General features: G+C 42.5%; 1 protein-coding gene across 4 annotated transcripts in view; it reads left to right on the top strand.

Annotated features, from left to right (window-relative positions):
- Positions 1-15,376, top strand: part of BMP7 (bone morphogenetic protein 7) — a 54,529-nt gene that overhangs the window by 21,030 nt on the left and 18,123 nt on the right. For 3 of the 4 annotated variants that reach the window (XM_005305840.5, XM_005305839.5, XM_065566032.1), the window contains exon 2: positions 5,266-5,458. In XM_005305840.5, the coding sequence (XP_005305897.1) occupies positions 5,266-5,458 (193 nt within the window). Of the gene's footprint in view, positions 1-1,900; positions 2,256-5,265; positions 5,459-15,376 lie in introns of those variants that run through there. The other variant, XM_008165935.4, reaches the window with a different exon arrangement.

Below are 15,376 nucleotides of genomic sequence, written 5' to 3'. Positions count from 1 at the left end.
AACCAAGGCCCGACTAGGAGCATCATTTGCTATGGGACAAGGGGGGGAGGGGGGAGAGTTTCTGGCCACCCCCCAACTTTTCATATGCTCCACTTTTTATCCCCAGACATTGCAGAATAGAACATAATCACAATAACGATTGATATGCGGAGACAACTTTGCCACTCCCCGTCACCCTCAATTTTTTCTGAAATTATGCCCCTGGGACCCCCATATTTACCTGCTACTATGACAACTCGGCCTGCTGCTCTGTTCTGCTCCCCCCCGCCCCAAACACTTAAAAACTTGTGTCCTGCTCCTTCTGTCATGACCCACTGCTCATTGCTGCTAGGATTTCATCTGTTCCTCAGCATCTCCTTTCCCACTCCGACAAAGGCACATGTCAAAGGAGTAAAGAATTGCTAGAAGCTCATCACCTAATGTTGCTGCCATGAACTTGCAACATGTGTATTCTTGAAGTAATTACAAGACAGGCACATGGGGTTCTTATTAGCCCACCCGTTCAACTGACTGTGGATGAGTGGATTTTGAGCCCTACATTTAACCAACTCTCTCACTTGCACACACATTTTACATAAACTGAGTATACGCACATGCAAATGGAGAGAGAGTTGCATTTGTATATGCAGTTACCTGAATGTAATGAATAATTTTGTGCACAATTTTGCCAAGCTTACTGTGCACTTAACTTGTTTTAAAATCTGGTCCCAAATGTATGTAATGGCAAGTCATACTGGATGGTTTTCTTTTTTAAAGGCAGATAGTTACTAGGGTACATTCTCACATTTACTTTTATGTGTGTTGTGTCCTCTTCTTATTTTATGTCCTCTATTTGACCCAGAGCAGGTGCAGCAGGGAGTGTGGCAATGCCAACTTCCTCTCATACTGCCCTGCCAATGTGTCGTGGCAGTTTCATCATCTGCGTCTCTGCTGAGGTTTCCAACAAGGGGGCCAACAGTTACGATTGGGCACTTGTCCATTAGGAAGTGGACTGAGAGCATCAGCTAAACAGCGGTTGGATAGTAATGATTTTCACTCACAACTGACCTCGGATGAATGTGAACTCTAAATCTGTAGGGGAAAGCCTGTATTTCATTCATTATATATCCCACAAATTTCCATAGACACGGTAGGCCACCATGACTTCCAAGAGAGTCACTGAAATATATAATGGCTCATGAACCCCTTTGATTAAATCCCCTCAGAATGACTCAGAGGTTCTCATCATGGTCTGTTGTGTCAGCAGGGATCACTGACATTTTTATGGGCCTAAAAGAGAAACTACAGTCACATTCAGAGAGCTATCACAATTCTATTGTCTCACTGTAACAGTGAACACCTTTCAAATAGAATCAGATTATTTTTTCTTTCTTATTGAAAATACCTCCAGCTAACACTTCTCAGGCAATTAATCAGAAACAGCCATATTGCAGTATTGTCAAAGGTCTAACTAACACCCACCAAAAATAGGAAATTCAAAACTCTCCTGCTCACCTCATGCTGTTGTGCTTAAGGTATTGCTGGGGTCTAACAAACAGTGCCTGCTCTTCTATACTGTACCATATGTGCACAAATATCAAAGCACAGCAGCATGAATTAAGGATAGGATTTCAGCCTTCATTATGAAGTATCTTGCTCTTATGAGAACAAGGTCAAACCCTTAGAATTATTTTAGCATAGATTTTGGTGTTTAATTATGTAATAAGATTTACTGCAGTCATCTAACAGATGTTGATTCAGGGTCAGTGTTTCTCATAAATTAGTTCTGAAAGGATTTGTTACTTCTGGGTCAGCAAATACATCCAGAGTGCAAAGGAAAAGAGGGAAAACAAACACTGAGTTGAAGGGTTTCTTGGGATTCTTTCTTCAGTTACATATCCACATATTTTCATGGTTTTAATGACTATATAGCCATAGGAATGTTTCTCTTAACACTAGAGATGGCTCAAACCAAAACCCTATATCCAAACATCCCCAAAGTCTGGGAAAGTTCAAAGTTTGGGGATCTTAACTTCATGACTCTGGGCCATTGATTTTTCATAGTAGTGGGATGTAATTATCATACGACTCAACAATGGAGCTTACTGAAATGCGTGCTTTAGTTGCAGTCATAAGAATTTTCCTTTTCATATGTACCCAGTGGGTCAGGCATCAAACAGCAATTTTTGCATCCAAATGTAGGGTACGAGATGTCCCAGGCTTTGAACAGCTGTGTGCCTCAAACATTCAGGACAAGCTTGCTCTGGCCAGAGAAAGTAAGTAGCCCGCTGCTCACTGTGTGAGAGATCACTCTGACCCCCAAACCCAATTCACAGAGGATAGTTGTTTGTTATAGCCCCTAGCTACAGATCCTGGCTCTTTAGCTCAAGTTGAAGAGGCCAATGCTTTCAGATCCAGACTCTCCAATTCACTCTCTGAAGTGTTGGCTAAGATGGTGACCATCACACATGTATATTCAAAAGGTGCATATGTGAGATGTATAGCACTCATACTTAAAAACACCTATTGCCTCTTCCTTTGAAAATTCATCCATAAGTGTTTTTGAGAGTAGGTATATCTGTATATCCTGCTGTTGGAACTCTCTGAAAGACACCCTACCACCAGTGAGGTTATCCAGAAATATAATTAAAAACACCCAATATAATATCAGTGACTCAATAGTTGTGGGTACAGGATTCATTCTGTTCTAACATCTCTCTCTCTCTCTCTCACACTCCTTTTTTTTTTTTAAACTCCCTTATAATTTATGCACAGATAAATTCCTTTGGGGCTCAAATGATACTCTGCCAGTTTAACAGTGAACTTTATTTTGCTGGGAATAGTTTCGAGGAAACCAGACAAGGCATTTTTAATAATCTTGTACTTAGCACTCATGTGGCACTTTTCATCTTCAAAGAGTTTTAGATCGTTAATGAATTCTCACACCACACCCCGTGTTCAGATATAGGGAGACTAAGTGACCTATATAAGGCTACATTGGGCGTCAGCAGCAGAGATAGGATTAGAATGAGTGGTTTTGGAGCAATAACTGTGTTCATTCAATGCACGCTTAGAATGCCCAACATGCTAAAGCATTTACTAAAATTGATTGCCTCTGTCTTGGAGAGGTTAGCGGGAGTGAGGGGTAGATACATAAAAGCCTGCATTAAGATGAATCCCAATTATTACTGTCAACTGTAATGGTGTGGCCCTTTAAGGCTACCATACAGCCGTAAATTGAGAACCACAAAATAGTTAGTAGATATAACGTATGAGTTGAAGAGGAATGTAAAGCCAACTGTAAAATAGTATTGGACCCACTTCTGTGGATGTGGTTGGATTTACTATTTGATTCCACAAGACTATCTACAGTCCATTCCACTGCAAAGGAGTGCCTCACTGGTGCTTCATCAGTAACTGTAATATTATTAAACATATGTACAATATAGCAGTGTAAATTTAAATAGCACTTTATACACTGATGAATGGATCTCTCACTTTGGTGTAAATCAGGAATAATTCAGTTGAAGTCAATAGATTTACATCAGTGTAAAAACTGCTGTCAGGAAAGAATCTGGCCCATTAAAAAAAAGACCATCATTGCTAAGAAAATCTTAAAGTTAAATTACCTGAGTTGTGCGTTTAGAAGCAATGAGGTCTAGTGGACAGAGCACTGGACTAATACCTAGGAGACCCTGGTTCTAATCTCAGCTCTCCCACTGACATGCTCTGTGAGCTTTGGCAAGTGACTTCATCTCCTTGTGCCTGTTTCATAGAATATCAGGGTTGGACGGGACCTCAGGAGATCATCTAATCCAATCCCCTGCTCAAAACAGGACCAATCCCCAGACATATTTTTGCCCCAGATCCCTAAACGGCCCCCTCAAAGATTGAGCTCCCAACCATGGGTTTAGCAGGCCAATGCTCAAACCACTGAGCTATCCCTCCCCCTTTCCCCAACCTTTGGCTGTCTTGTCTATTTAGATGTAAGTTCTTCAGAATACGGAGTGCCTCTTACCCTGTTTGAAGTGGAGCCCTTCTCTCAGTCAGAACCTCTAGACATCACCATACTACAAATAATAAATATTTGCCATTACTATTGCTATATCAGACACAGTGTACATTGTAAGGGATTAGCAGCTGTGGTCCTATGTACGATGTACCAAGTTGGACCTAAGTTCTGCAGAAAGGATCCTGCTTTTATTCTCTAGTGGCGCGTTCTTCAGCAGCCCCAAGTACAGGAAAAGAAAAGAAAAGAAAAAAGACTTTTAGTGCATGAATTGTGAAAATTAATGATAAAATAGGCACACTGCACACATTTTGAAATTAAATTCACTTTATGCTGCCCTCACATATTCAGTCTGCAATGTGCCACACATTACAAACCCCTAATTGCAATGTAAGAGCTGCTGCAAGGAAGCTAAAAGTTTTGACAGTGAAGTAGTGTGAAATGGGGCATTTGACATCCAGGATGGCTGGGAGGTAATTTGCATTATTGGCACTCCAGAGGCAGAGGTTTTACCACAGGGAAGGGGCCAGGTCTCCTCTTTTCCTCCCCTTTGCTGGCTGAGATGGAGGTGACTTAAAAGACTTGTTGGGGGGAGAAGCCTGAAATCTTTCAGAGTTAACACCCTGATGATGAATTTGATGCTTTACACATCTCAAAGCTATTGTCACAGGGTGTCAATTTGCAGACTTAAGAAGGCACTCAAATTGAAGGGTTTTTGTCACAGCCTTTAAGGGCTAGAATTGATTACAAATGAAAGCTTAAGACATTGTGGAACAGAATTCAGTAACTTCATTGATTCCATAACAAATTCTACTGGCACAGAACATTGGGTACTAGCAGGAGAAAGGTTGTAAGAACTGGAACATCTTCTGCTGGGATTTCCAGAAGTACTCAGTTCTGGTCTGACTCTGTTCCCATTGTTTCAACAGTCAGTGCTTCTGAAAAATCCCACCCTTCACTTTTAGATCCTTCACACTGCAGCTTGTACATTGGTAGTGGCAAATGCCCAGAAAGAGTTATCAAGCAGCGCTCTGCCAAAAATCATTACAAGACAAAAGTCAGCATCACTCAATGCACTGCCTGATGACAACTGTTTCAGAGACAATGCAATCACTAGTTTCATATTGCACGTGTACTAAAACTAGTAAGAAATTTGACAGCAGAATGCAGTGAGGGAGTCAAATATTCATGCCGTCCTCTGATGGGGCTACTTGCAAGCTACTTGATAGAGAAACTAAACAAAAGCTGGTGGCTAATAGGCTGTTTTTCTGTTTCAGTGGAGCATGACAGAGAGTTCCACCATCAACGCTATCACCATCGGGAGTTCAGGTTTGATCTCTCCAGAATCCCAGAGGGGGAAGCAGTGACTGCTGCCGAGTTCAGGATATATAAGGATTACATCCGAGAACGGTTTGATAATGAAACATTCCAGATAAGTGTCTACCAGGTACTGCAGGAGCACCCAGGAAGGTGAGTGACTGGAAAAGAGCAGACTGAGTATATTGTATAACTGTCAGTGAAAATACAGGGCTAGGTTCTACTGCTCCTAGTTAATATAGGGTTGCCAACTTTCTAATTGTACAAAACCGAACACCTTGCCCCTCCCTCTGCCCCACCCCTTCCCCAAGGCCTTGCCCCCCCACTCACTGCAGCCCACCTCCTTCCATCGCTCACTCTCCCCCACCCTCACTCATTTTCACTGGGCAGAGCCAGGGGACTGGAGTGTGGGAAGGGGTAAGGGCTCCAGCCGGGGGTGTGGGCTCCGGGATGAGGCCAGAAATGAGGGGCTCAGGGTGCAGGAGAGGGCTCATGGCTGGGGTTGAAAGTTCGGGTGTGGGAGGGGGTGAGGGGTCTGGGAGGGAATTAGGGTGCGGGAGGGGGTTCCAACCTGGGGTAGGGGGTTCGGGGTACGGGTTTAGACTGGGCGGCGCTTACCTCAGGTGGCTCCTGGTTGGCGGCACAGCAGGCCTAAGGCAGGATCCCTGCCTGCCCTGGCTCTGCACTGCTCCTGGAAGCTGCCAGCATGTCCAGCCCCGTGGCTAGAGGCAAGGCCAGGCGGCTCTACGCGGAGCTTGCTGCCTGCACCCCGCCCCCGCAGCTCCCATTGGCAGCGGTTCACGGCCACTTCTGGGGAGCTGTGCAGCAGAGCCAGGGGCCTGCCTTAGCCCCTCAGCGCCGCTGACTGGACTTTAAACGGCCTGGTCAGCGGTGCTGACTGGAGCTGCCAGGGTCCCTTTTCGACCGGGTATTCTGGTCAAAAACCAGATGCCTAGTAACCCTAAATTAATACCAGTGTAAATCCAGATTCAGTGAAGTAACTCTGGATTAATATAGTGAGGTAACCATGAGCAGAATTTGGTTCCTTTAGGAAGTAAGTAAGTATAGTTTGTTCCATTTTAGAGATTGGAAGTGCCAGAGCTTCAGAAAAAGTATATTTATATAATTTTATAGTTTGGTTTAGAGATCATTCATTATGCTTGAATGCCAACAAATCTTAATGGTCTACAGCCTGACACCACTCAGTACTCTGTTAATCCTTTGATTGCCATGTGTGGTACCTACTCAGAGGTTATAAAGCTTCCTGTGGTGACATTAATTGCAGTGTGAAAATTCGGTAGAATGTAAGTACAGCATATCCCTTCAGGAAGTTTTTGCCATGTCTGGACTGTCTACTAGCCATGGAGCAGTAAAGCAGAGATGGGAGAGAGGCACTGCATGTATGTGTCTGTACTGGGAGGGGAAGGTTGGAGGAGAGAAATTGGATCATAGACAAAGTATTGTAAAATTTTAGAAAGAACTGCCCTCTTCCTCCTGCTGCTTATGGATTCTGGGGTGGCAAAAACCACATCTGAATACTTCCTCTCTAACCCTAGGGTCTCTTATTTACTAATCTTTATTACAAGAGTCATTTGAGATCCCTAATTAACACAGACAGATGACACCATGCTCTTCATATCAACTGATTGGTTTTGTGTGCACAAAACTAGAAAATGAGCTATTTAATCCATATCAAGCAATTATTAATTTGCGCCATGCTCCCTGACAAATTCTTCAGGAAACTTGAACAAGAACACGTTTAATTTTCTCATCTGTTTTTAGTCCCAATTAATCAGCAACCTCAAAACCATTTATCGGTAACACTTAGTCAGATGCATTTGCACATGTCTCTTTTACACATGAATCCCATTGACAGTAGCAAAATCCTTCCTGCAGTTATGCACATAAAGTACTTCACAAATATTGGTCAGAAAGTTATTCTCCACAACTACTTAACATGTACCAATAACATTACATGTACCTGAAATAGAGCTATTACACAGCCAAACAACAGATCTCAAAACAAGATGAACAAAAAAATAGTCCAATGAGAATGCTTGCTTTGTATTTAACTATTTATTGCAGATGGTCAAAAATTCAGGGGAAAATAAAACAAATAAATTTGCTGTCTAAGTAAATGTTCATTTCAAATTTATTCTACACACAGAAGTTCTTTCAAATTCTTGCTTGCAATGTACAAACCAAAAAGTTGGAGGATATGTTGCCCCAATTCTGGTTACCCTACTCAGTCACACAAGGCTTGAAGAATGGCATCTCCAAAGGTTCTTTGCGACTAACTTTGCAGAGGGGTGTAACTAGACGTGACCATGTGAATTGGGGATGGTTCACATGTACATGCATTTACCCATATGCAGCTAGTTGGACTGAGCAATGGTTCTTGCAAACCATCCCTTGCACAAGTTATTCTTACTCCTATAAGCAAAGTACATGAGAGAGTGGATGCACTGCCTATATATGAATCCATTAGGTAGGGAAGACGTGTTTGGGAAGAAAATTATCAGGGGGTAGCAGTGTTAGTCTGTATCTACAAAAACAACAAGGAGTCTGGTGGCACCTTAAAGACTAACAGATTTATTTGGGCATAATCTTTCGTGGGTAAAAACCTCACTTCTTCAGATGCATAGAATGAAAGCTAGATGAACTTGTGATTAGCACATACCACTACTGCAATACATAAGCTACAATACATAAGATGAGCAGGCACACTGGGGTACCCACTCTCTCCAGGGGTTTTGTGAGGATTAAGGGTGATGATCAATGGCTAAACTCAGTCCAGGTGAAAGTGGGTGCATCTCCATGGAAGTCAATAGAACATGCCTACTTAGAACTGGATGGAAATTGGCTTTAGATGTTTCGAAAAGCACTGTTTTGTACATCTTTTTGGAGGCAGATTTGTAAGTACAGAACATGTACGCATCTGAGCTGGAAATTCTACATTCCATGTCCCATTTTCTCATGCTGCTCACAGGGCTGATGATCTGCAGCTTGGGCTTTCTCTTTTATCTCCTGTTTCAACAAGATCAGCTTTTTTTAGCCACAGTCGATACGCATGGAGGACATGTGACTGACATGGGTAGCTGCGAGATCTGTTTTTCTAGCTGAACATCTGGCTCTTTAGCTAGTATTTACAAGGGCTCCATAAAAATCTTTGGGATACTTGAGACATAGGCAGCCGTGGATCTTGAACTGTCTGTTTCTGCTGGAGAGCATTTCCTGTTGACTTTTCTTGAGTAGAGGTGGCCAAAAAAACCACAAATATTTTCACAAAAATTGGTGAAAATGTTCTCTGCTTTGCATTGAAATTATATTTCAGCTAAAGTTTTCCAACCAGCTCTGTTTATGACCCTCCAATCAGATTAAAGCTGTATAAACAGTCCAGGCTATCAGGTTATTGTGTCTCGGGGCAGGTGGAGAGAGAAAGCAAACTCTCTCCAATGTTGACCTATAAACACACCTTTTTTCCTTGGTTGTTTGTTTCCGTCCTTCTAACCAGGTTAGAGGACTATACCAGTCTAATGTAATTAGCATTAAAAAAACCCTAAGAAAATCTAGACATATAAGCAAAGGTTCTTTTACTGAGAGCACAACAAGTACAGTGTCCTTTTAAAGTTAAATGCAAAGATGAACTGGCCTTTTTCTCTTCTAATACTGCTGGAGTCTCCATAGTGCCAACTTGACCATTACATAAGGATGTGAGTGTGAATGAGAAGGGCCATCTAACAGCAGATTCTCCAGGATTGTTCCTCTTATGACTTGCCTCACGTTTACCAGTGCACAGGAACTCACCTCCGTACTATATAGAATCTACAGCAGTTCTCAACCTGTGGCTCGCGGGCCGCTTGCGGCCCAATCAGCACAGAGCTGTGTCCCATGTGACATCCTCAGGGCCATAGAGGTACTATTGGATGCAGCCCACATAACACATTGTGAGCCACATATAGGTTGAGAACCATTGGCCTACAGCATCCTGTCACCTTTCTAATACAGTGGAATGACACCAGTTCAATGATCAAAGAAGCCTCCACAGCTGCAGAAACAGGATTTACCCCAAAGACCTGGGTTGAGGCCCCATAAACATTTCTCCTTTGAAGAGTACTGTATGTATGCCAAAGGCTTGGTTTTCATCTATGACCCAACATCCATTTTTATGGATGCAGTTTTTCACCCACAATGCAGATTAATCATAAGAATGGCATTACTGGGTTGGACCAATGTTTCATCTAGCCCAGAATCCCATCTTCTGACAGTGGCCAATGTCAGATACTTCAGAGGGAATGAACAGAACAGGGCAATTATTGAGTGATCCATCCCCTTTCGTTCTGTGCCAGCATCTGGCAGTCAGAGACTTAAGGACACCCAGAGCGTGGGTAAATACTAGTAGTTGAGCAATTAATTACTTGCTTTGTAAGCTCAGATAGGTTGATAGTTATCTAGTTAGTAATATTTGTACTTTTACTTCATTGTGGGTGCAAAATAAAGGCACAGTTCTTTCTGGCCACACATATCTGCACCCACAAACTAGAACCCATATCTGAAATTCTGGGCCTCCGTAATATTATTAACTTTGAATGTACTATACACTGTATAATGTGCATAAAGCAACCATATCAGTGAAAATGAGATCACAGCTATATTCTTTGAATCAAGGCTGGATGCCTTTCTGGAAGTTATGCTTTAGCCAAACATAAGTTATGATTTAGTAAAACACAAGTTATTGGGCTCAAGACAGAGGTAACTGGGTGAAATTTAATGACCTGTGATATACAGGAGGTCAGATTGGATGATCTAATGGTCCCTTCTGGCCTTAAACTCTATGAATCTAATAATTCATTGCAAGTTGCAGTTTCAATGTTGGCACAATTCCCTCTACAAAAGTATATAAAATGTTCTTCAGTCTCAAAACATCAGGCACTACCCTGAAGCAATGTCTTGAATTTCATAAACACTGTGAAAGCAGTTGACCCTTTGACTGATATAACAATGTCTCACAGTTTCCTTGGGCATAATTTAGTGTCCAGTGATTCGTGTCCAACTCCCATTTGGTCTTCATGGTTCACTCACCTAAGAACTTGGGAAGGAGTTTTGCAAATGCAAGAAATTGGATCAAGTAACATGCCGTGCAGCATGACCTAAAGTCCCGATTTCTGGTTGCACAAACAATGCTAGTGGAAACTAAAGTTTACAACCAGGGTATCCCTGATTGTACAAGCACAGTTCTAGCTCTTTGTCGGCATCAAAGGAAAACATAGTAACTCCTTTCATCTCTGAGTGCTAGAGAGTATGCACCGGTAAAACGCATAAGAGTGAATAAGAGGTGCCCAAGATAGTTTATTATAGAAACTAAAATGGGAAATGTTTTCATATAAAGCCACTCTCCCAAATAAATTGGGGTCAAGACTGAATCAGCAAATAAGGCTCAAGAGGAGGATCTCAGTCCACTTGTAAACCCATGACTAATCTTGGTGTCACTTAGCCAGGTAAGGCTCATCAGAGGCATTTGACTAGTTGCAGGAAACATTTTGCGTATCAGAGAGGTTCCTACGCAGCCAAACAATGCACTAATGAAAAAGTGATCCACAAACTCCATTGGTGAACAGCAAATTCTGCATTTAAAACATTAGCTTTTTATACAGTATTTTCCCTGCACTATTCCTACTGTGTGTCTGGAAAATACGTTGTGCCTCTCCACAACAAGATAACTGCTGCCAAAGTTTAAGTTGCGTTTTTGGAACCCAGATTTTGTGATATCCATATCACTTTCATAAACACTGAATGCAAAAGGAGCTATCCCTTAGCAGTAGGTTAGATAAAATTGGAACCTGCTGAAATCTGAACTGGAACTTTTTCTGAGGCACTAAGAAGTTTGGCAAGCTGGGTAAAAAACAACTAACCACTACCCCCCCCCCCCCCACACCCTTTTCATTTTTTGTGCATTTCTGCACTTGCTGACTCAGGCTGAGTCTACCTGGCTGAAACACCAGGAAAGGCTGGAAAGTCGTATCAGAAAAAAGGTCTCTTTGCAATATTGCTATGTGATTTGCAGCCTAGCTCTCTAGCCTCAGGAAATACATTTAAGCATACATATTTTGGTAGCATGTCTAGTGGGCAGAGCGCGAGTCAGGAGACTGAGGTTTCAGTCCTGACTCTGTTGCTGACTCACCAGCTGAACTGTATTTAGTCATTTAACTTACCTGTACCTCATTTCCCCCTTCATACAATGGGCTTAACAACCTGTTTTACAGGGAAATTGGAAGGCTTGATCCATATTTGTGACGTGATCTGAAGATGCTACAGAATTGCAAGGCTTTGTTATTGTACTATTTGAATTCCCGCTTATCTCCAAGGCCATTAGATCTGTGGTGGGACATTCTCTGGACGATCAGTTAAAGACTGGAAAATGTAATACTAGAGCTGTCGCACAGTATTATCACTGGTGCTCTTCAGACAAGCCAGCTTTTGCTCAAAACCTATTGGTGCTGTGTGCAGCAGTATTTGTTTGCCCTTGCTTGGAGTCTGTTACTGTCAGAAGATGTTCAGGTGAGTGGTCAGGACCCCTAGATCACCAAAGGGACCGAATTTCAGCCAGTTACACCGGTCACCTTTGGCCTCACACCGTACTGAAAGCTAACGCCACTCCTTGTTTCCTTCCTGCTCCCTCTTCCACTTGTCCATTCAGCCTCTTGTCCATTCTTTTGTTCAATTTGGAAATGCTCATTAGTGTTCATTAACATGCATCTTGAAAGTAACTATGACGAAGAAAGACAGGGATGGGGGGAGGTTGAAAGGAGGCAAAGAAAGAGGCAGTATTGAGTATAATTTAGGGCTATCCCTATATTTTATAGCATTTGACTCTATAATTGTAAGATTTTTATATAGTATTCAGCCTTGCTATTGCAGTGCTGCCAACTCACCATTTCACTGAGAGTCTCTCAACCATTCATGTTCTTCTCAGAGTCCCAGCTCACAGAACCAAGTGATTATGTGACAGTATGAGCTTTCATTTTATTCAAAAATAAGTTCCTAACATTCATGCTTGCTGAGAAAAGCTGGAAAACATGGCCTAAGTGTACCCTAAAAGTTCAAAAGAAAGAAGAAGAAAAAAACCCAAACTTGCTATTTAAAATAAATAAATGATTTTTTAAGCCAGTCTCATGATCTTTGAATTCTTGGCATTGGCAATACTGATGACACGTATCCAAGAGGTAACATTTTTAGATAGTTGCCTGTGACCCAAGAGACTAATTCCTTTGCTGCGTTTGTTTAGGTGTTGAAGACACCAATATCAAGAGCAACGTGAAAGCTTGAGGAAAAGGGAGAATGCATTGTCTGGTGGTTAGAAAATGGGAATGAGTCATGTTCTGAGGTGTGTTCACTGCACCATTGCGATTTTTCTGTATGACCTGTTGCAAGCAACATTGGCAATCGCTTTGAGCAGTCAAAACATAATAAGGGTGGGAGTTGCCTTTGTGCCTTTGAAAATCTTCTCCTAAGTTACTTGCCAGAGTGGGGGAATCTCGGTTACAGTTTTAGGTGAAGTACTTTGAAGAGACATACCGTTTGGTGCATTCCAAAGGCAAGCAGAATCCAACATTATTCACATATATTGTATTTAATAGCAACATATTGGCAATTGAATTTCTCATTAATAATAATACTTTAAAATGAAATGTGCTTGTTTCCTTTGTTTTTCTTACACTTGTCTTCTCACTCCACTTTCTGCTTCTTTTCTATTTGATCATAGACCATGGTATATTTTTTCTGCCTGTTACCTTTTTCCTTCCCTCAGCCATGTGAGCTCTATCCTGATATTGTGCTCTCTCCCTATTTCCCTATATTTTTGTCTCCCACTTTCCCCTCCAATCTCACTCCTGCCCATCTTCTTCTTTTCTCTTCTAATGTACCCCTCAATCTCTCACCTATCCATCCATCTGCACCTAAGTCACTCACAGTCCTCCCACATCCTCATCCATTTGTTCACCAACATCTACCCCTCCTCAGATGTACCTATTCTTCTAGTGCCTCATATAGGGCTCCTCACTCTTACAGCAACATGCAGCAGGAGGAGGCAATTGTGCTAGTCAGCACAAGCAGGCCCTAAAGTCCAGAAAATGACAGACCTACTAAGGGAATTTCCTGGACTACCAGGCAACCATCCAGGTCTTAGGGCAAGTCACCTGCAGCCAGATTTTCAAGAGTGCTTTCTCATTTTGGATGCCTCAGCTTTCTGGTGTCCAGCCTGAGATGCCTTAAAATGGCCCAGTTTTCTGCAAGTGCTGAGCTTCCACTCTCTCAGAACTAGGCCCCTCAGCATGGTAGCACCTAAAGTCACTAGTCACTTGCCAGCTACAGGTCCTGTGTTTTAGAGTTGCTATGTGCTTGCCACTCCCATTGACTTCATTTGGAGTTGTGGGTGTTCAGAATCTCTGAAGAAAAAAAAATATCTAGTCCGTAACTCTGGCCTCAAGTTTCAAAAAGATGAATTGGGGCACAGATCCTACTTTCCGATCTTTGGGGGGGGGGGGGGTTGTAAGGCCCTTTTAAACTCTCAGATAAGCATAGCTGTAGCAGTGCAGAGAACATGAGCAATTTCTTTCAGTCCTGACTGTAGAAGCTTAGTTCACAACATTGCGAGAGTATTCTAGAGTTGTTTATAGTTAGTAGACAAGGTTTCAGGAGATGGCACTCAAGAATATGTAGCAGAATTACTGGGGTTTGCAGGACTGATAAAACTTTTAGTGTTCAGCCAATGGTTACCTCTATGCAGCTCTTAATGCGTGAACTGTGGAGCTGAGGTTACATTGAACTGGTGCTAAATCATGTGATAACACTTCCGGTTGGAGTATGTTAAGTAAAGCCCCCACCCCCGAAAGGAAAGGGCAAGTTCAGGAAGCACACAGAATTGGTGTCTCAGAGTGCAAACTGTTAATGCTTGCTGTGATGCAGAGTGAAACCGCTTCTGTATTTTAATATACCTGTAACTTGTCTAACGATTGTGTTTAAAGAGCTTGCCTTGCCGTCTGCTAGTTGCTGCTCTGATTTTATTTTGCTGTGTGTCTTTGGTAAGCAGGCCATTTTATTTAAAGGGCAGTTCTTTTAAAAAGAACAAGAGGTTTCTTTTAATTAGAACAAGCTCTGCACTCTTGAGCCCGGATAGTCCGCTTGCAACACTATTCAGGTTTGCAACCCATTTTTCTCCATTGGTCGCAGGCTAGAATGAAAAGCACTAACCCATTAATACTGTGAACCTCTCCAGAGAATATTTGACACAAGCCCTTTTTGGGTCTCAGCGTTCCAATTGTGTGTGGGAAGGACAATTCCCTTCAGCATGTCCCTTTGATCTCTCTTACTGAGGATTTCCCCTCCAGGCCTATTGTTTGCACATTGCTGTAACTACAGGCAAACAAATACTTTAGACAATTTCCCAGACTGACTCACCCCTGCACTTGATGCGTCATGTTGTCTGGTTACCCTGATTGCATCACATCAGCATGGGAAGCTTAAAGGCTGGTTTTTCTGAGTAATAATATTGCAGGACAGCAGTAACTTATTATTATTGCCATTATCTTCAACCTGCAACCCACAAAAGAGAAAAATCAAGCAAGCTACATAGCTATTAAGTAAACCATTTGTGAATCATAGGCTGGAGGCAGGAGGCGTTGTTAAATCACGCGGTGTGTTAACATAAAAGCCTTGTACCTCTGGAACCTTAGAATCAGTATTGGCCTACGTCACAAGTGAACACAAGTGTAGCGTTCTATCATCGGTGTTTCCTGTGGACAGAGCCGGTGCTTCCATTTAGGCGACTAGGGCACCAGGATTGGGGGGGGCAGCATTTTGCCAACCTTGGTGACAATTCGGCGGTGGGGGGTCCTTCCGCGCTCTGAGTCTTCGGCGGCATTCTGCAGCGGGTCCTTCATTTCATAGAATCATAGAATATCAGAGTTGGAAGGGACCTCAAGAGGTCATCTAGTCCAACCCCCTGCTCAAAGCAGGACCAATTCCCAGCTAAATCATCCCAGCCAGGGCTTTGTCAAGCCGGGCCTTAAAAAC

Source organism: Chrysemys picta, chromosome 13, assembly GCF_011386835.1.
Source record: "Chrysemys picta bellii isolate R12L10 chromosome 13, ASM1138683v2, whole genome shotgun sequence".
NCBI lineage: Eukaryota > Metazoa > Chordata > Testudines > Emydidae > Chrysemys > Chrysemys picta.
Note: the sequence above shows the minus strand (reverse complement) of the source record. Positions and strands in the feature narration are given on the sequence as shown.